Source organism: Spodoptera frugiperda, chromosome 23 (genome assembly GCF_023101765.2).
Source record: "Spodoptera frugiperda isolate SF20-4 chromosome 23, AGI-APGP_CSIRO_Sfru_2.0, whole genome shotgun sequence".
In the NCBI taxonomy this organism is placed as follows: Eukaryota; Metazoa; Arthropoda; class Insecta; order Lepidoptera; family Noctuidae; genus Spodoptera; species Spodoptera frugiperda.
Window position 1 is genome coordinate 3,929,644 of NC_064234.1, and position 19,455 is coordinate 3,949,098.

The window sequence follows — 19,455 nt, forward strand, 5'->3', positions numbered from 1 at the left end:
TGTACAATTTTCATACATCATTCGAAGTATTAATGACGGATATGAAATGACATCCCACACAGGGTGAATAGAAAATTAGTCCAGTTTTGATGCGCTGCAGGCAATTTCACACTCAGCAATAGGATGAAATTACAAACGAAAATTCATATTAATTACATATATTATCGTCAAAATGTACCAGCAACGTGGTTATTAGTACTTTAGGCTTATGTTACAATGATGTGCTCGATACTGAGGCCTGATAATATAACCCTACATCTATCAATATATCAGTTATTTATACTGCATGCTTATGTTAATGAAATGAAACGTTCGCTGCTGTGAATCAATTCGTTGGACTCACCTAAGAACCTTTTTAGACAGATCCACGTGCCCATTAAGTAGGACAGTAAAAAGAAACAATACAGCTTATTTAAAACGCGATTCTATTCCTGTAAAGCACCTACTTTTATTATTATTGTTTATAATGAGAAAAGTATTCTACAAATGGCGTGGCAACCGTCCAACCGCGGTGATATTTTAATTAATGTGTAATTAATAACTAAACGGAATCGATTCGTTGATAGTGAAATACGCATTTGGCATAACGTGCCAGAGACATGAGTGTGGTGGACATCCGGCAACTGTTTTAATGTATGGTGACCTTATTGTCGGCGGTTAAAAGCATTTTGCATCGCCAAATCGAAGTGACTCGGTGTTGGGAGTACATTGTAGAGGACCGAGACACCCACTGTATCAACCTGGGTGATATTTTCGCGCGGCTCCGTACAGTCGGCCATTCCATTCAGATAAAAGGGCTCGTGTTCCTCCTAGTGTGGTTCACTTTAGCATACGGCATCGTACAATTCCTTTAGACGGAACCCCCCGTGCTATATCTAAACAATGGTGAGAGGATTTCGTTTTGTGATTCGTGTTCTAGTGAAGTGACCAGTGGTTTTGTTTTGTGAATTAAACTTTTATTAAGTTGTCATAAAATTTTTCGTAATTATGAATATTTTTTTAATTATGTCTATTTGGTGGTTTCAGGAGGAACTTGACAAGGAACAGATCAGCAGTGAGTATTTTTTATGAATTGTACAAAACTTTAATTAATTTTATCCTCAAATTCCCTTTATTTTTAAATTCAATCGATGCAGTTATTGCTTTACTTTTAATACTTGCTTCAATTTTAATACTTTTGCATGTCAACTGTCTTGGAAGTTTTATAAACCTGGTATAAATCTACTTCCAGTTCTCAAGAAGGCCTTCGAGGCTTTCGACCAGGAGAAGAAAGGATGCATCGGCACGGTGATGGTGGGCACAATCCTCGGCATGTTGGGGCACCAGGTCAGCGACGATGTCCTCAAAGAAATCATCGACGAGGTTGATGCTGACGGTAAGTAAAACATCCCATCACTATTAGTAATATTTATTTTGAATCGGCATTGTAAATTTTTAAAAATAATTATCTATATCTCTGGGTTGATTTATTCTATTCTTTTATTTACGGTTGACAAATTATTATAAATAATATTTTTAGAATTGTTTTCAATTTCAAACACCAAGCCTAACTTTAATCGACGCATTACAAATGGCAGAGATTTCTTTTAAAAATACTCTTAATCTGAGTAATATATGCGCTTGAGTTCAGTATCAACTACAAATTAAGGAAAGGAGAGAAACATAATTCAAAATCTAAATCAAAATTATACAAACGTTTACCCAGTAATTACTAAAACTATTATATCATACTCGTACATGAAATATATTCGCACTAGTACTTACCTCGTGTATGTCTAAGAATACGCTCACCTTTCCCCTACTTCGACATGATTTGCGTGGGAAACATCGCAGCTGATATAATCTATCTTACCTACATGTCTATTTGGATACAGAAACTGTTAGCTTAATATTAGAAACAACAACAATTTGTCTTGTAAATACTTGTTGTTTAATATACGATTTTGTAGATAAGATTATCGTTTATCGGATAAATCTACTAATTATGTGATAAACGTCTGTAAAAGACATTTAATGGACAAGTAGGTAATATCTACAGAACAGCTCCATTTCCTAACTTACTACTAATTGAAGAACAGTATCCATGAAAACAAGTCTTTACTTTTATAATAGGAACGTGTGTTATGTGTACGTTTTTAAAACCAATAGATATATTTTTGATATTATAGGTATAATTACACTGTAGGTACTAGTGGATCCGGCAAACTTCGTACCACCTACGACATCTTTTTCTTATCTTTGAAAGTTTTCCTAGACTTCTACAATGAATTCATGACCAAAATCAGCGAAATTGGTCTAGCGGTTTTCTAATTTTGGCGAGACTAACGAACTTCAATTCGTTTTTATATAGATACAAGATAAATCACGAAAAATATGTTAATTAAACGATAGATTAACTTGATGTTTCCTTTAAACATACAATAAATCTTCATTAATTAGTAATTATTTGTATAGTACGAGAAATGGAATGTCACTTTAAACGATTTGTTTTTTTTTGTTATACTATTTGGTCCGGAATCCACAATACAATTACCTAGCCATTAGCTTCACACATAAATACTTAACGCTACAGGAAAACGTATTCGAATCTTATTTGAAAGAAAGAAATAGCATTTATTCGACAGAAGACACGTACACATTTTTTATGGAATAAGCAGGTAAAAATGCAGGCGGATGACCTGATGGTAAGCCGCCCATGGACACTTGAAACATCAAAGACGTTACAAGTGCGTTGCAAACCTTTTGGGGTGTAAGGAATTTAAGGGCTGTTGGGGAATCGGGGATTGGGAAGGGGGGTAATTTAGCCTCCGGTAACCTCACTCAAATCGGTTTAATAATAGTTAATTTCTATTTATTAAATAAATGGATCCTCTAAATCAGTGTTTCTCAAACTATGGTTCGCGACCCATTGGTGGGTCGCAAACGAATTTCTATTAGGCCTTGTTTGTAGAAAAACATATTAACCAACCGTCCTGTATTGCGTTTTTCATATTGGTAATAGTTTAATTCCTTTAAGGAGGGTCCTGAGTTTAGGAACTTAATTTAGATGGGTTGTAGTCTAGACCGCTTTGGGAACCACAGCTCTAAATCAAAGTTCAAAACAAAATTTATAAAACAAGAGTATATATACTAAGTTTTTTCTTTCAACGTTTTCACTTCAAATATTTGGACATAAAGTTTTGGCATAATGTTAAACAAAAGGGCAAACTTGAACAAAACTCGTTACGTGTGGAAGGATGATTTGTAGGAATTTATGCCAATTGCTTTTATTTTGGCAGACTAACATCTGTTACGATTTGTTTGGAAACCATTATTTTGTTTCTGAAGTTTGCTTGAGAAATGAAATTAGTTTTGGTAAAATATTTAGTAAAAATATTGTATTAGTTTTAACATATATAAATTATTTAACTGTAAATATTTGCGATAAAAGACACCACGCTATAAAAATAGGTCTGTGATGTAGGGAGTATAATTGTTTCAAGATACTATAGGTAATCTGTACTAGATTCATAGTGTCAGCACGTGGTGCCATTTTAAAAATGTTATTCATGTAATTTCATGATGAAAATTCCAGGATCTGGTGAATTGGAGTTCGAGGAGTTCGTGACCCTGGCTTCCAGGTTCATGGTTGAGGAAGATGCTGAGGCGATGCAGCAGGAACTTAAAGAGGCATTCCGGTTATACGATAAAGAAGGTAACTTTTTTATTCTTCACTTCGAATTACCTAATAGAATTTCACTTGAGTAGGGCATTAAGTCTTTTTTTTATCTAAAACTTGACAGGCATTTGACCGCGAACTCATCTGATTGTGTGAGCGACGATGCGGTCGAAGATGTATGTGAATGTGAAGATGTGCATTTATTTCAATTTATCCTTAAGTATGCAGGAATTTTGAAACGTCAATATTGAATCCGTCAGAGATTTTAGGTGCTCGCTCCAAAATACAGATATTATTTAAATGGAGAAGTACATAAGAGCAAGGAACTTCATTGTTACACGTCAGAGGCATTTCTTTATAAATAGCTAAAATTCTTGCAATAAAACTAATATTGTACAGTCGATTATGTTAATATGACAGCAATTTCAAATTCGTTATAAACTTGTTTTGAAAATAAATTGACGTTTTACTTCGCTAACAAGTTTTTAAAATTCGAAATTGAAAATTAGCTTTACGCAGTCTAGAATCTATGATTACGTCCTTTTAAAAGTTTCAAAGTTAAATGTTCTACTTAACTTTTTAAAGTGAAAATAAAAAATATGACCTACACATAATTTTCTGCTAAAAATTTAATGTTCCTTCAGGCATATTCAGAGGTCACGTTTTTAATTTCAAGACACTTAGATAATCTTTTGTTAAACTTTGAATCATCTTTTTGTAATTTCAAAGATGACAAATTGTTTTTTTTTTAACAATAGATGTGACGATGATGAGTACCAAAAGACGAAGTTTATTGAAAATTATGTCCAGTATTAGTTGACCCTCGCTTATAAGTAAAGTATTAACAATCGGGGACCATTGTTATTTAGTTAATAACATTTAGTCATATTTTCAGTTCTTTATACTAGCCTAGACTAAAAAGTATTCTTGATACTAAGTTCAAAGTAAAAAAGGAAAATAAAATCTCGTTTGTAACAGGATCAAACAAGGCTTTTGAAAAGGATTCAATGGACTAAAAAATTATTAAGTGAACAGTTTCTTTTAAGATTGAAATCAAGGGCAATGACCTTCAGGATTTTTGCTTGGAGCGATCTTCGTTTGCCCCGAGACAATATTAAATGGTACATAACAAAACAATTGAATGAAATTAACAAGAAATTTGTAAATCAAGTTTAAAATTAATCAGAATATTTAAGTAGCGTCTACAATCTAAGTGCCTAAAGTTATTTTTATCGCGGTGAAAATTGTGTCTATTTTACCTTTATAGAAAAATTTGCTTCTTACGCGCGATTTCGCGCAGATTTGCGCTGCAGACTGCGTATGTAGGAGTAACTATTATTAAGTAAGAAACTTAAGCTATAGAGCCATCAAAGTACAATTTATCATAAATTTGACTTAAAATATTTAAATAAAATCATAAACCAATTCGTAGGCAACAGTCTAAAATAATAACACAAAATATTTGAAACTTCCTAATCTGTTAGTTCAAAAGCATTCCAAATGAATGCAAGCCAAGTTTTGCGCTATGAAATGATTGAACAATAGATCACTCGACTACGACAACCGAGATAAACATTTAGTTAGTAATGTAGTTTATGTTATTTTAAATGGCATTACACAATTTGGCAATGTCCATTAGATTTTCAGACGATATCTCATTTATCATTATGTTGACACTTTTATCGGTACCAGGTCAGCCATACCCGTGCGCTTTGTTTTCTAAGAATACTGCGCCAATGGTGCTATCATCACGCTATTGTTGGAGGAAAGGTCGTTAGTTAAATTTATTTTTTGCCTTGAAACATGGTATTATAGGTGTAACAATGGCATTAGAGCTGTAGAGAGTACATGCTTTGGTTAAAGATACATAGCATGCAAACTTATGGACTTATATATAACGCGGTAGGTGTTAGGTAGGCCGGCGTTATATTACGTCATAATAAATATCAACTACATTTATCATGTCATAATAAATGTCAAATACATCACGTTGAACTTACGAACAGGTACTTACCACTTCAATTTTTCCATGAAATTCCATGTTACCACATCATCACTAATATCAATCTAAACGAAAAAGAAAATTCTAACAAACCAATACCAAATTCATTGACTCAATTTTATTAAAATTAAATTCCTTCGTCCTCTTTATTTGAATTTAGAATTTGGAATTAGCTTCACAAACATACAATCTGCATTCAAAAACGTATGTAGGTATGTAGATTAATTAAAATAAATATTTTGACTATGAATGTGATCCTTTTATTACTAGGAGCACAAATCTCGACTATACCAATGAGTATTATTAATAACATGTCATGATGTACAACTTAAATCTCCGTGAAGACAGGCATCGTATTATGTGTAGGAAGAATCATGTTTCTTCATAACCACCGGCTCAAGATAAAACCCCTGTAATGAATATCTTTATTGCGTAATATTCAACCGCAAAAAGTCTTCCTTTGACTAGAACATCACGTAGAATATTAATTTCAAGTAAAAAATAGACGTCGATAGGAAAAAAAATCAGTGAAAATAACTTAACATTTGAACTATTTTGGCTCTGACAATATTACAAATGAAATAAGTGAAATAAGCCAATAAAAACGTTAAAAAAGTTTCCGCATTTCCAAAAAATATTTGTAAAGAAGGAAAAGAACCTCATAATTTAGACGACAATTGCAACATTTTTCAAAAGTAACAACATCGCAATGTTTGGTAATAGGCGAGGTGTTATTGCTTAACACAGGCATGTACAGTCAGCGAAGTTACTTGGTATCCAGGTAAGAAAATTTTACTTTGTACAGAGACAGTAACCATTGGTTGACTACCGAGCCGACTAATATAGGTAGTTACAAGCGATAAGGTCCTTTTTAAGGGCTGAAGATCATTCAATGAATGATCTCGCCTTGGGCAAGGCGGAAGGGAGTATCAGACTCTTACTGTTTAAAAACCACCCCGTTCCTACTCTTACTTTTTGAGCCGGAGCCCCGGTAACCCGGTAGGCAGTCCGCAGCTCCGGGTCGGCATTAGCCCTACTGAGCCCTGTCTGTGGTGGTCTGATGCTAGTCTCTCTCGTCGGCAGAGATAGGGCTAACACACAATTTAGTATGACAATAGCTACTGTTTCTGTACAGAATCCTACCTGGATATGAAATAACGTGGACGATTGTACTTATAAACTTATCTATAAATCTCCCCTTTTTGCACGTGTAGGTCGATTATACTTGATCCGAGTTGGCAGTATTCATAAATACTTTTGCCATGCTTCGATTGCTCACGGGTGAAAAACATGTAGGTGGTTCATATTCTTTCTGTAGGTGGAACATTCTCCTTCAATGAATCTTTGGAAATCCACCTCTGCATATATTTGTATAATAATTTTCAATCTTTATTTCTGTGTAGGATGAATCTATGAATATACTAATAATAAACACTATTTCGTGCGAAAATGTAGACCCACGTTGATTGAATCAACGAGTGAAAGAAAAATTAAAAATAAAAAAGTAGTTAGTATACCTAGTACGGGGATGACAACCTTTTATGATGGAGTTTAAAACTTAATTAACACCTGTCATTGCCAACAAAAAACTGTTATTATTAGGCTATTCCTCCACTAGTGTCGGACAGCGTTGTCCGACATGGCGTCTAAGGTGTTAATTGTTATTTTGTTGTTGAATTGGTTCGAATATTACCTACTTATTATTATTTTCTTATTAGCGACGTTGTCACTGTTAGGTACGGATTTCCTAATCCTTCCGTTTGCCATTAAACATATAGTAAAAGATTATGTTATTTACTATTTGATTGGGTTGTTATTTACGTGGCTTATCAAAAATATTCTGCAAATTTTGCAAATTCTAAAAACTCTAATATAATGAAAAAATAATCGTCACTTCACAGTATTTTAAAAATAGCTTCATAACGATTTAAACACGCATTTTCCATCAACAAGTATTTATTACCTCCATAAAGGTCCTCTATCACGCGTAAATAATTTATTTATTTCAAAATTCAGTATACAGGTGGATATCCTCGCCTATCATATAAAATTTAAGTAAGGTCGAAACCAACAAACCCAGGGCCAAGATTCGGGCGATACGTTATAAATATGAAATTAATTTCCCCGAAAATGTAATTCTATTTCATGGCCACGTACCCATATCAGTTTATAAAACCAATTGAACTTTATTACAAGGATAAAAGGATCAAAATTAGTTCGTTTTGAGTTGTGAATTGATTTTTCCGTTTTATTACCGTCTACCATTTCGGCCAATAAGGAAATAAATTGAGGTTTAAAAGCTTTTGGTTCGCAAATGTCCCCGTAGGATTCTGATGTTGCTTTTATTAGGACTAATTTTAACTAATTATGCCCTTTTGAGTTATTTTCACTGTCACGCTAAACTAAAGGGAACCGAAATGTTTTAGGTTAAGTATATTATTTAATTATAGTCAATGCAATAAAAGCATTTTTTTTTGAGATGTTTATTTTTAACTCTAACAATGTATTTCAATATGTAATGAACTGTGAGGAATACAAATCAATTTACACCTAATTACCCCTAATTAATGTGTCCTACCCAGAACGAGTTAATAATTTTCAGTAAAATAACATATTTTCTACAAAAAACTAGGCAAATTAATTGTATTGAAATGCTAAGACCGTTTATTGACGATACAGTACAGATCTATCTTTTGCTGATATCATAAGAACTCACTAAGCAGCAGCGCTCTTTAGCAAACCTAACTCTTGAATCCAATTCCGATCGAACAACATTAATATTGTGAAATTTCGTACTCTTGAGTTGCAATACTAACGCCCATTGCATCCATATTGTGTGGATATTGAAAGAACTAAATAGTTTGAGTTTAGCTTTATATTCCGTAATCTTAAATGTTATTATAACAATTACGATTGGGGTTGTATAGCTTTGACACATAATAATGACTAGAGTGAAATTGAATTGATATTGAGATTGCAAGAGTAAGTTCCCTGTATTTCTACCATGAGTTTGAAGCAATAGTATTTGATTATAGTCGCTAGCGACGACGTAATTTTTTACAACGCCTCTACCGGTCACATGTGGAACTAAATTGCAATCTCTTACCTGCCTGCCAAGCGTGGAGATTATCGCTTAAGTATCTTTTGTAGAAACATCCCGTAGTCCAGTTGTGGTCTCTCATGGGCTGTTTATGTGACGTGATTCTAAGCGTATAAAACATTTCTGATTTTGTTCTTCCTAATCCTTTCAGGCAACGGTTACATCACGACTGGCGTCTTAAGAGAAATCCTCAGAGAGCTTGATGACAAGATCAGCGCTGAAGAGTTAGACATGATGATTGAAGAAATTGACTCTGACGGCTCAGGAACCGTGGACTTTGATGGTATGTATAATTTAAAGGTATTTTCTTTTATACCAATTTTTGGATGGATCCAAAAGTGTTCTTGTGTATCCATACTGACTTAATGTCAGATAATGGAGACATTTATTTAACCGTAAATAGTTATTCGTAATGTATGCAAAAGTTAAATTACAATTATGTTTTGGTGCCATAACAGTAATTATTAGGTACTAATGTCAAAGTTTTGGTAAAAAAGTTCATAAGAACATTAAGAATTTTCTTAAACAAATATGACTCTAACACTCAACTGTATTGAGTGTTAAAAGTTGGATCATTGTTAATTGATTCAACGGCTACCAGGCAAGATGAAAATAATTTCATTATGATATACAATGTGATAGGGGTGGGACTTCTAACCCGTTAAGGCTGAGTACTACATCTAATTTTATCGACAAAAAAAATAATATGGGGGTTGAACCCCTAATTGAAAATATTGAAAAATAGTGATTTTTTCGGTAAAAATAATTCACAAATGTTTTTTTTTCTCACCAAAACATTATTAAACATATGAAAAAAGTAATGAATTAGTTAGCCAAGGTTATTAGCTACCGTTTGTCGTTTTTTTTTCTACGACGCATACAACCTTTGATATCAAAAAAAGTAAAAAAAATATTAAAATAGCCATAACTTTTAGGGGGAGGGGATTCGACCCCTTCGACCCCCGACTTTTGTCGATAAAATTAGATGTAGTACTCAGCCTTAACGGGTTAGAAGTCCCACCCCTATCACATTGTATATTTTAAATATATATAGCCGAAATAATTTAACATGTAAATGAAACAGATGGTCCGAAGCACACTGAGTATATTTCATAAAAACAAAAGAAGATGATAAATAGTTTTCACTCTTATAAGTGGCCAGCTTAACAGCACAGTTACTATATGTAACACATTACTAACTAAAATTGGCCATTCAATGAAAAACTACTACAAAGCCTTAAAATCAACAGTAACCAACGTATTTAAACTTAGCAGTTAATACTAGATAGCGTTTAAATTTAGCCCTAGAGGTAAGGTTAGTGACAGATTCTTAGCCAAAACTAAAATTAGTTTTCTATTACCGTAACATTCTCGTTACAGAGCTGAGTTCAGCTGACTTGTAAATAAATTGATTAAAACGAACTAATTTACGTTCTGCAAATTGCATTTTGTGCGCAGTTTATCTTCTCTTACTATATATTATTTGGCTGCTTAATTGAGTCGAATACCTTGGTATTTAAGTGTTAGGTTTACTGATAAGTATTTATAAAGAAGTTGCTTAGTTTAATATAGTACAATTTCGTACAATACCTACCGTATTGTACGGTTTCAAACCACCAAATAAATGCCTACATACAACAACAATAATAGTTGGAACCTTCTACTATTTTAACCGATTTAGAAAAAAGAAATTTGCTCGTATTATTTACTTTTGCCAAATTTGTTAAAGTAGGTCGTCTGTGTTTTATCTAAACAAATTAATTAAACCACGTACCCATACAAAGAATGTATTTTTGTAGTAATGAAGAGATTAATATCTTATTTTTTCTTTGTTTCCAGAATTCATGGAGGTCATGACTGGAGGCGACGATTAAACGACTGAATTTACCATCTAAGAGTTCTGCTCACCCCAGATTATGAAGGGATATCTTCACGTACATTGACATGATACAAAATTATCATTTGACATGTCTTCCAAACTTACCTTTTTATAACGTGAATCATATTATAAACATCCATTTATTGAATAAGTTATTTATGTTATAATAAATGATTTTGGTAATAAATTTTTCATATATCTGTACTCTGTTTATGTCTTTGTGTTTAATAATTTCCCCTTGTATTTTGTATAATAAGTATCGTGAGACATACTGAATTAACTTAAAAATTACGGTTTCTTTACTTATATAGAAGAGCTCTACTAATTTCGAGAGATAGAGGGACTCTTCATCATGTGTAGCGTACGTAGATTCGGAGACGTCGCGCAGCCTATTGAGTCAGTAGGCTGCGCTATTATACGTGAGGAAACCGTGATTTTTAGTTATATCCCTATGCACATTTAAAACAGTTAATTTACTTCAGTTCATTAAAAACATATGGGCATAGCTATACTCTGAAACGTATGGTTAGATACTGAACTAAGATTCCTTGAACAATAAAAAAAAAATACGAAAACACACAACTCACAATTCACGCCTTTCTTATATTAAAATGTAACCAAACACAAAAACAGTAATTGGAAAACTGGAGACTTCTGCTTGTACTATTTGTTAGTTTCCTAGGAAAGAGCGAGCAGATGCTACGTTTTCGCTGAAAGCATTGAAGCAATTATGACGAGTCTGCAAATGGTCGCAATGGACTATAAATATTGCAAATGTTTCAGACTGTAAGAACGTTATTAATGATTCTCAACTGTTGCAGCTTTCAAGCTTGAGGAAGTTTTTAGTTGGAATTGCACGTGTGGGATGTAGTGGGATGTAGGACAGGTGATTTGCAAGAGGATATTTTATGCAACTGAGAATTGTAGCTCATTTTGTTTTGAGTTGGGGGCTATTATTGTAATCGAAGCAGGAATTTTATTTTTTGTATGTATTTAGGTAATACTACCAAATCTTTGTATACAGGGTGACTTTGAATTCGACGTATTCCTCTCGGGAGGTGATAATACAACTAATTTCCTACAAAAATAGCCCTGAGGTCCTTGGGCGGAAAGTGGCTAGTTTCTGAGATATTCAACATTTTTGGTTTTGGTAAAAATATCCCGAATTGATTACAAAAACATCAATAAATAAAAAAATACTGGTTGGATTTTAGTTATTTTAGTTTTAATCAGTTGCCAATACATCAGTTATCATTTATAAATACTAATAATGGCAGAAATATCATTTGTTTTAAAATAGCAAGTAATTTCCTATGAAATTTTGTTTTGTTTCACTAATTTGGTCAATAGAAAACTGGATTTATTTCGAAAAAAATATATGACACTAAGCGTACAAACTATTAGAAAAACTTCCTTGGTTTATTAGCTACCCAGAAACGTAAAATTATTTACAATATTCCCAAAAACAAATGAATTAATTGATGATAAGTAGAGTGTAAAGAGAAAAGGGTAATTTGAAAAACATCTTTATTTGCAAAATTTAGTTCAAAATGATCTTCCCAACGACGAATACATGCCCGAACACACTTCCGCGTTTTATTTCGTAATTATCTTCAAATATGTTTCGGAGAAGAATTACGATACACGGCCAATTCCTTCTGTATAAACAAGTAAAAATCATGTAAAAATCAACCAGAGTTAGATTCTGGACACCGCGCTTGCCATGTAGTTGGACCCCCGTGCCAATATAACGCCTGGGAACCAAGGTATCCAACCATTGCCCCACAGTAGTTCGATAGTGTGCTGGATAAACTATCACAATATCCATTATTAGCCACAAAAAAGTCAACAAAATCCGAAAAAAGTAAACCGTATGTGCGAAGCATACGGTTTTAATTCAAATGTTTGCATGGGTATCATAAATAATTATTTGATTGGACCCTATGTAGCAGCAGCGGTGAGTGGCTTTCGTAAGCAAGCTGATGAATGATGAGGTTTGAGGTTTTGGAGTGATGAATGAAAGATGTTGGTTGCGTGAGAGCAAAGAATGTAATGGCCGAATAAAAAATTAACATAGAACTTAAATACTACGGGCGACAAATGCAACGCGATTCGCGGTCCACCGTACGACGTCATCGTTAGTGCAGTCTGGTGATTGGTCGACACGAATGTTAAGCCAGAACATGCCCCCGGCCTTGGAAGCAGTGGCTTTCAACAGTCCTCAGTCGCAGCATCCCGGTCCACCTCCGGCAGTAGAGGGCAAATGTTGGTGAATGCGCGTCTCAGCACGCCCGAGGACGTTTGTATGTCGGCAACACGGGATATGCCATCCTTTCCCGGGACGGTACACAGAACACGTCCCAACTGCCACTTCAACGGCGGTAGGTTACTGTCTTTGATAACCACCAAGGAACCTGGTTGAAGCTCATCCTTATTCTCTCTCCATTTGGTCCGCACCTGCAGCTCAGAGATGTATTCTTTCGCCCACCGAGTCCAAAAGTGTTGGCGAAGTTGCTCCACCCTCTGGTACCGCTGGAGACGACTGGCAGGAACATCGCGCAGGTCATCGCATGCCGGAGCAGCCAGTGGTCGGCCAATAAGGAAATGACCTGGAGTAAGCGGAGAAAGGTCCTGAGGATCAGGAGAGAGGGGAGACAAAGGTCGGGAATTAAGTACGGCTTCTATTTGTGCTAGTACTGTGCTGTATTCCTCGAAAGTAAGGTGAGCGTTACCTATCACACGACGTAAATGATATTTACTCGACTTAACTCCTGCCTCCCACAGACCACCAAAATGGGGAGAATAAGGGGGAATAAAATGAAATTTAATGTTTTGACTTTGAGCAAATTCTAAAATATCTGAACTACAATTATTTAAAAATTTTGAAAAATCATTCATTATACCTACGAAGTTACGACCATTGTCGGAATAAATTTCTGCAGGCTTACCGCGACGTGAAATAAAACGTTTTAAAGTTAGTAAATATGCTTCGCTGGAAAGGTCACTGACTAACTCCAGGTGTACTGCGCGTGTAACGAAACAAATAAATAAACAAATATACCCTTTGATAAGTCTAGCACCCTTACCTTTGCGGTTCAGGATGAGCACTGGCCCCGCGTAATCAACCCCACACCTAACGAATGGCAGACTAGGCGTAACTCGCGCCGCAGGTAAGTTGCCCATCATAGGCGTAAGCGTCTTGCCTCGGATACGCGTACAAATGACACAGTTATGTACTATCTGACGAGCGAGGTTCCTACCTCCTACAGGCCACCATGATTCGCGTAAATGAAAGAGTAACGCCTGAGGAGCAGCATGTAAAAGCTGGATGTGCTCATGTCGAAACAACAAAGTAGCAAAGTAATGTTTACCAGAAATTACAATGGGATGTTTTTTACCATAAATAAATTCATTAGAATTAACCACCTACACGCATGATCTTGCAGTCGTCAAGAAATACATTTAATTTAGATAAACAACTTTTATTTTTAATAGACCCGTTATTGCATAATGCCTTACATTCAACTGGATAAGATTCAAATTGGCATAACCGAGCCAATGTCTTATCAGCAAAATGTAGTTCATCAACACTAAGGCTGCCTACATACCTGTTGTTTTTATATCGACTGTTATGAATGAAACGCAACATAAAGGCCGCTGCACGCCTCATACGTTTAAATTGAGAAAACCGGTGAAACGGGAATAAAGACGATTCAGAAGAATCCTGAGCTACGACTGCGGTGACACACGACTTAACTTCGGGTAACTCACGAATTTTAAATGAATCTGGACCTTTGTGATCATCTATTGAAAAATTAGGATTGCAAAGAAATTCAGGACCCTCCCACCATAGTCTAGAAGATGAAAGTTCCTCTAACCTGACGCCCCGCGACGCCAGGTCAGCAGGATTATTTTCACTCCTGACATGACGCCATGGGACCTCTAATATAAGGTCATGAATTTCCGCGACCCTATTTTGAACGAACGTCTTAAGCTAGTTCGGCCTCATGTGTAGCCAGCCCAAGACGATCGTGGAATCCGTCCAAAATACGATTTTACTAAGACTGCAACGTAGTGCATCGCGCACTTTGTCATACAGACGAGCGCCTAATAAAGCCCCACACAGTTCGAGCCGAGGGATGCTTATAGGCTTTAACGGCGCAACCTTGGATTTAGAAAATAATAACCTAACCGTTACTGTTAGATCATAATTAACTGTGCGAATATAAATACACGCGCCGTACGCTGTCTGAGACGCGTCACTAAAAACATGAAGTTCGATATACTTAGGATGCGCACCTATAACATGGCGAGGAATGCGAATAGTGTTAAGCGCTTGTAATGAAATAACAAACCGGTTCCATACGCGCGCCGTGCTATCAGGCACGTTATCATCCCAACCTATTTTTTGCAGCCATAATTGTTGCAAAAGAACTTTGACAACTATTATAACGGGACTTAACAAACCGAGTGGGTCAAATATTTGTGAAACTTTAGATAAAATAGACCTTTTACTAATCGGTTTATCATTATCAATTTGAATTTGTGTGTTAAAATAAAAGTTATCACTTAGATTGTGCCAGCCTATACCTAACGTTTTAGAACTGATATTATCATCTAAACTTAACGGTTTAAACTGACTAGATGAACGACTACCATCATCACGCCTAAAATTATATATCCATTTCCTGAGTGGGAAACAGCCTAACTGCAACGTTTTCTGAGTTTTGTCACATAAATCAAGTAACAGTAATTTATTATCCGAACCCGTTATAAAATCATCAACATAAAAGTCTTCCCTTATGGCTCGAGCAACGTCAGCATCAGGAGATTCATTAGCTAATTGTTTTAGGCACCTAACGCTAAGAAAAGGCGCGGAGGCGGTTCCGTACGTCACGGTATTTAATTTAAAAATACCTAAAGGCTTCGACGGATGGTCACGCCACAGAATCATCTGCAAGCTACGCTGACCCTCGTCTACTAGGCACTGCCGGTACATCTTCTCCACGTCGGCGCACGCAACGTATTTATGCTGCCGAAAGCGGAGAAGAATGGCAATGAGATCACCCTGTATAGGAGGGCCAACCAGCTGCAAATCATTCAGGGACTTACCGGAGCTTGACGGTGCGCTTGCATCAAACACCACGCGCAACTTGGTGGTGGTGCTGAGCTCGCGGAACACACCATGATGTGGCATAAAATAACACGGGGATTCGTAGGAATCTACCTGTGTCATATGGCCTAAGCTGAGGTACTCCTGCATAAAATTGGAGTAAAGACTTTTATAGTCTGATGAACGCTGCAAGCGTTTTTCTAAGGCTAGAAATCGACGCTCTGCCTGGGTATAAGAGTCTCCCAAGGATTCAGGTGACTGACGGAATGGAATGTGCACACAGAATCTCCCGTCACTACCGCGAGTAGTAGTGCGAACGAAGTGATCCTCGCATTCCCGTTCTTCGTCAGTCTGCACGTCTCTGACCTTGGGTAGGTCCTCAATCTCCCAAAACAGACGAAGTTGCGTATCTAGTGAATTTACAATATTGCAATGAATTGGTGCCTTTTTACGCGTTTGAATAGCGATAGGTCCAGAAATGATCCAGCCAAATTTGGTGTTCTGTAGAAACGGTCCACTAGACAAACGAATTTTTCCGTCTTCTAACAGGTCCCAAAACCTATCAGCACCAATTAAAATATCTATAGTTTTGTAGTCTAAAAATTGTGGATCAGCCAGCTGTATGTTATCTGGAATACAGATATTTGCACTTAATTTACATACGGCAGGCATCGATGCCGTGATCCTAGACAAAACAAAACAATGAATGCGTGTAGAAAATGAATTATTGACGCAGGATTTTACAACGATATCACAAGCTTGCGTACAATGTACTACCGAGTCACCTACGCCGCGAACTTCGTTAGTGGACTGTATAAGTGGTGAATTAAGTAATTGACATAATGATTTAGAAATAAAACAGCGCTGGCTGCCATTGTCTAGGAGGGCTCGCGCTTTATGGTATGTGCCATGTGCATCGGCTACTTCAACAATAGCAGTTGATAATAACACGGATTGCACACCTATGGACTTTGTAGATTCCGTTTGCATGTGTGCTTTGTTTACTTGAATTGAGAGGGCGGAGTCCGCGGCAATAGGTGCGGGCGCGGGGAGATGCGCCGGTGCACCACTCGTACTCGCCTCAGTGTTTGTCGACGTATGGCATGCGACCGAACTATTAGCATTATGCAACAACGAGTTATGTTTTTGGCTACAATGTCTACAAGGCCCAAACTTACACTCAGTTACCAAGTGCCCTGAATTTAAACAATTCTCACATAAGTTGTGATCGCGTACAAGTTTAAGTTTACTGTCTAAATTACTTTCGATAAACTTTTTGCACTTGTATATACGATGATTCGCGTTACATTTTAAACAAGATTTAGAACGGTTATCGTTCGTTTTGTCAGGCTCGCTGGAAACATTGCAGTGTGACGTGTTGTGAGATTTTTGTGTTGTTTTTTATTCTCAGTGTTATGTACGTCTTTGCCATGTGAACGCTGCAATGAATCCAGTACGTCCGCTGTGTTACGAAGAAAACCAATAATGTCACTAAGCGTTAATCGCGACTTAGAATTGTTTTCATTCAGTTGTGATAATCTAAATTTATGAGCTTGCCATTCTCGTTTGGTAACTTTATCTAACTTGGAAACGATAAGATAAATAGTCAGTGTGTCCCAAGTGTCAGCAGGTTCCCCTAGGATAACTAATGCACGTATATTTTTTAACACATTATCAATTAGTTTTCGAATTAACGAAGGGGACTCTTTAGTTATTGGAGGTATAGAAAACAAAGCATCAAGATGATTATCAATTAATAGATCGGAATTATTGTATCGATTGAGTAATAAGTCCCACGCAACTTGATAATTTTTAGCAGAAAATTCTATTGAATGTATAACTAGTTCTGCATCACCTTTTAGTGAAGATTTGAGATAGTGAAACTTTTGAATGGTAGAAATATCTTTGGAATCGTGAATAAGCGAAGTAAATGTATCTCTGAACTCAAGCCAGTGCTCATATGAACCGTCAAACGTAGGCATAGAAATAACAGGTAATTTAACTGAACTAGGGTTATGATTGCTATTATGACTATGATTTCGACACGACCCGGAGCAGTCAGCGAACTCATCAACGTTCAGGATAGACTCAGCACGTGCTATTGAGTCGTAGTAATCATCTTCAAATATTTCACGTTGCGTTAATTGCGCATCTAACTCACTATCTGCTACTCTTTCTTCTATTTTAGTTTGGATGTGGTTAAATTCAGCAAGTAAACTAGCACATGCTTGAATCCTCAGCTTTAAATCGATGCGTTTTTTACTTGAGATGTCATCATCTTTTAATAAAGATTCTAAATGATTATTGAATTTAGTAAGTCTGCCCTTTACTATTCCACGTTTCCTAACCAATTCGCGAACTAAATCAGCACTTTCTACACTAAGTAACATGGGAGATTTATCACGAGATTTGGCAGATTCAGTGGACATTTTGGTGGTCAGTGAAAAGAGGAGTACTCACGGTTTCTCGAGTCACGATACTGATGCAAGCAACGTCACCAGGTAGTAATAGACTTCGACGGAAATCACGATATTCCGAGAATACACTGCAGTAATTCCACTGAAATTAGAATACAGACACAGTATAGCACCAATAGATTAGGAGGTGAAGGAAAAGAGTAAGGATTGGCCCCACCGATTGCGTGTGATGATCGATGAAATTCCACCAAAACTGCAGTTCCGATATGCGCTTGGCCTCCAAATAGTTCTTTGGGCCCCAGTTGTCCGTCAGGCAGCTTATTTCCTCAAATCTTGTCCCGATTACAGCGTTTTCAACTCGATCCGCCACGTGCAGGGGTCCACGGTCCAAAGGTCGCTCGACGATCTTGTAGCGGTTTGGCGAATGTATAGGCCAAAAAGCAGGATACGGCGTCGTCCAAATTAGTATGCGGTGTCGAAGGATCAAAATGTAGCAGCAGCGGTGAGTGGCTTTCGTAAGCAAGCTGATGAATGATGAGGTTTGAGGTTTTGGAGTGATGAATGAAAGATGTTGGTTGCGTGAGAGCAAAGAATGTAATGGCCGAATAAAAAATTAACATAGAACTTAAATACTACGGGCGACAAATGCAACGCGATTCGCGGTCCACCGTACGACGTCATCGTTAGTGCAGTCTGGTGATTGGTCGACACGAATGTTAAGCCAGAACACCCTACTTTTCATCCAACAATTTAAATGGTGAGAATTATGAAAAAAAATTAAGGAATGTGCTAGGGTCATTGTTTTAAATTTGAATTTAGAAACAAGATGAATGAACTTATTCTACTTATTGAATTAATTTATTAATTTGATTGACGAATTTATTCCACATGACGATTGTCAAGTGCATTATCGAACTACTGTGCGGCAATGGTCGAAATCATTGATTCTCAGGCATTGGATTAGTAGGGCGGTCCAACTACATGGCAAGCGCGGTGTCCAGAATCTAACTCTGGTTGATTTTTACATGATTTTTACTTGTTTATACAGAAGGAATTGGCCGTGTATCGTAATTCTTCTCCGAAACATATTTGAAGATAATTACGAAATAAAACGCATATTCAGCCCAAGAGTGAACGTCATAGGGATAAGGAAGTGTGTTCGGGCATGTATTCGTCGTAGGGAAGATCATTTTGAACTAAATTTTGCAAATAAAGATGTTTTTCAAATTACCCTTTTCTCTTTACACTCTACTTATCATCAATTAATTCATTTGTTTTTGGGAATG

General features: G+C 36.3%; 3 protein-coding genes across 3 annotated transcripts; 1 reads left to right on the forward strand and 2 right to left on the reverse strand.

Moving 5' to 3' along the window:
- The first annotated feature begins 641 nt into the window (after nt 1–641).
- On the forward strand, nt 642–10,848 carry LOC118266930 (troponin C, isoallergen Bla g 6.0101). The gene is made up of 6 exons (XM_035580582.2): nt 642–885; nt 1,027–1,054; nt 1,232–1,375; nt 3,575–3,694; nt 8,912–9,043; nt 10,600–10,848. Exons 1-6 carry the CDS (start codon nt 883–885, stop codon nt 10,632–10,634), a joined length of 462 nt encoding a protein of 153 aa, XP_035436475.1. The 5' UTR covers nt 642–882; the 3' UTR covers nt 10,635–10,848.
- A 1,821-nt stretch (nt 10,849–12,669) lies between these two features.
- Nucleotides 12,670–16,742, reverse strand: LOC126912189 (uncharacterized). Its single transcript, XM_050703163.1, has 2 exons — nt 14,727–16,742; nt 12,670–13,270 (listed from the first exon to the last, which is right to left on the reverse strand). Exons 1-2 carry the CDS (start codon nt 16,740–16,742, stop codon nt 12,851–12,853), a joined length of 2,436 nt encoding a protein of 811 aa, XP_050559120.1. The 3' UTR covers nt 12,670–12,850.
- A 311-nt stretch (nt 16,743–17,053) lies between these two features.
- LOC126912184 (uncharacterized) lies at nt 17,054–18,894 on the reverse strand. Its single transcript, XM_050703158.1, has one exon. The coding sequence runs from the start codon at nt 18,179–18,181 to the stop codon at nt 17,063–17,065; it is 1,119 nt and encodes a 372-aa protein (XP_050559115.1). The 5' UTR covers nt 18,182–18,894; the 3' UTR covers nt 17,054–17,062.
- Between the last annotated feature and the right edge of the window lie 561 nt (nt 18,895–19,455).

Coding starts and splice junctions, on each gene's coding strand:
- LOC118266930 (XM_035580582.2), top strand. Junction 1,055..1,231: donor TGACAAGGAACAGATCAGCA/GTGAGTATTTTT, acceptor ATCTACTTCCAG/TTCTCAAGAAGGCCTTCGAG. Junction 1,376..3,574: donor CGACGAGGTTGATGCTGACG/GTAAGTAAAACA, acceptor TGAAAATTCCAG/GATCTGGTGAATTGGAGTTC.
- LOC126912189 (XM_050703163.1), bottom strand. CDS start 16,742: ATGCAAACGGAATCTACAAAGTCCATAGGTGTGCAATCCGTGTTATTA. Junction 13,271..14,726: donor GCGCTCGTCTGTATGACAAA/GTGCGCGATGCA, acceptor CCTGATCCTCAG/GACCTTTCTCCGCTTACTCC.
- LOC126912184 (XM_050703158.1), bottom strand. CDS start 18,181: ATGTCCACTGAATCTGCCAAATCTCGTGATAAATCTCCCATGTTACTT.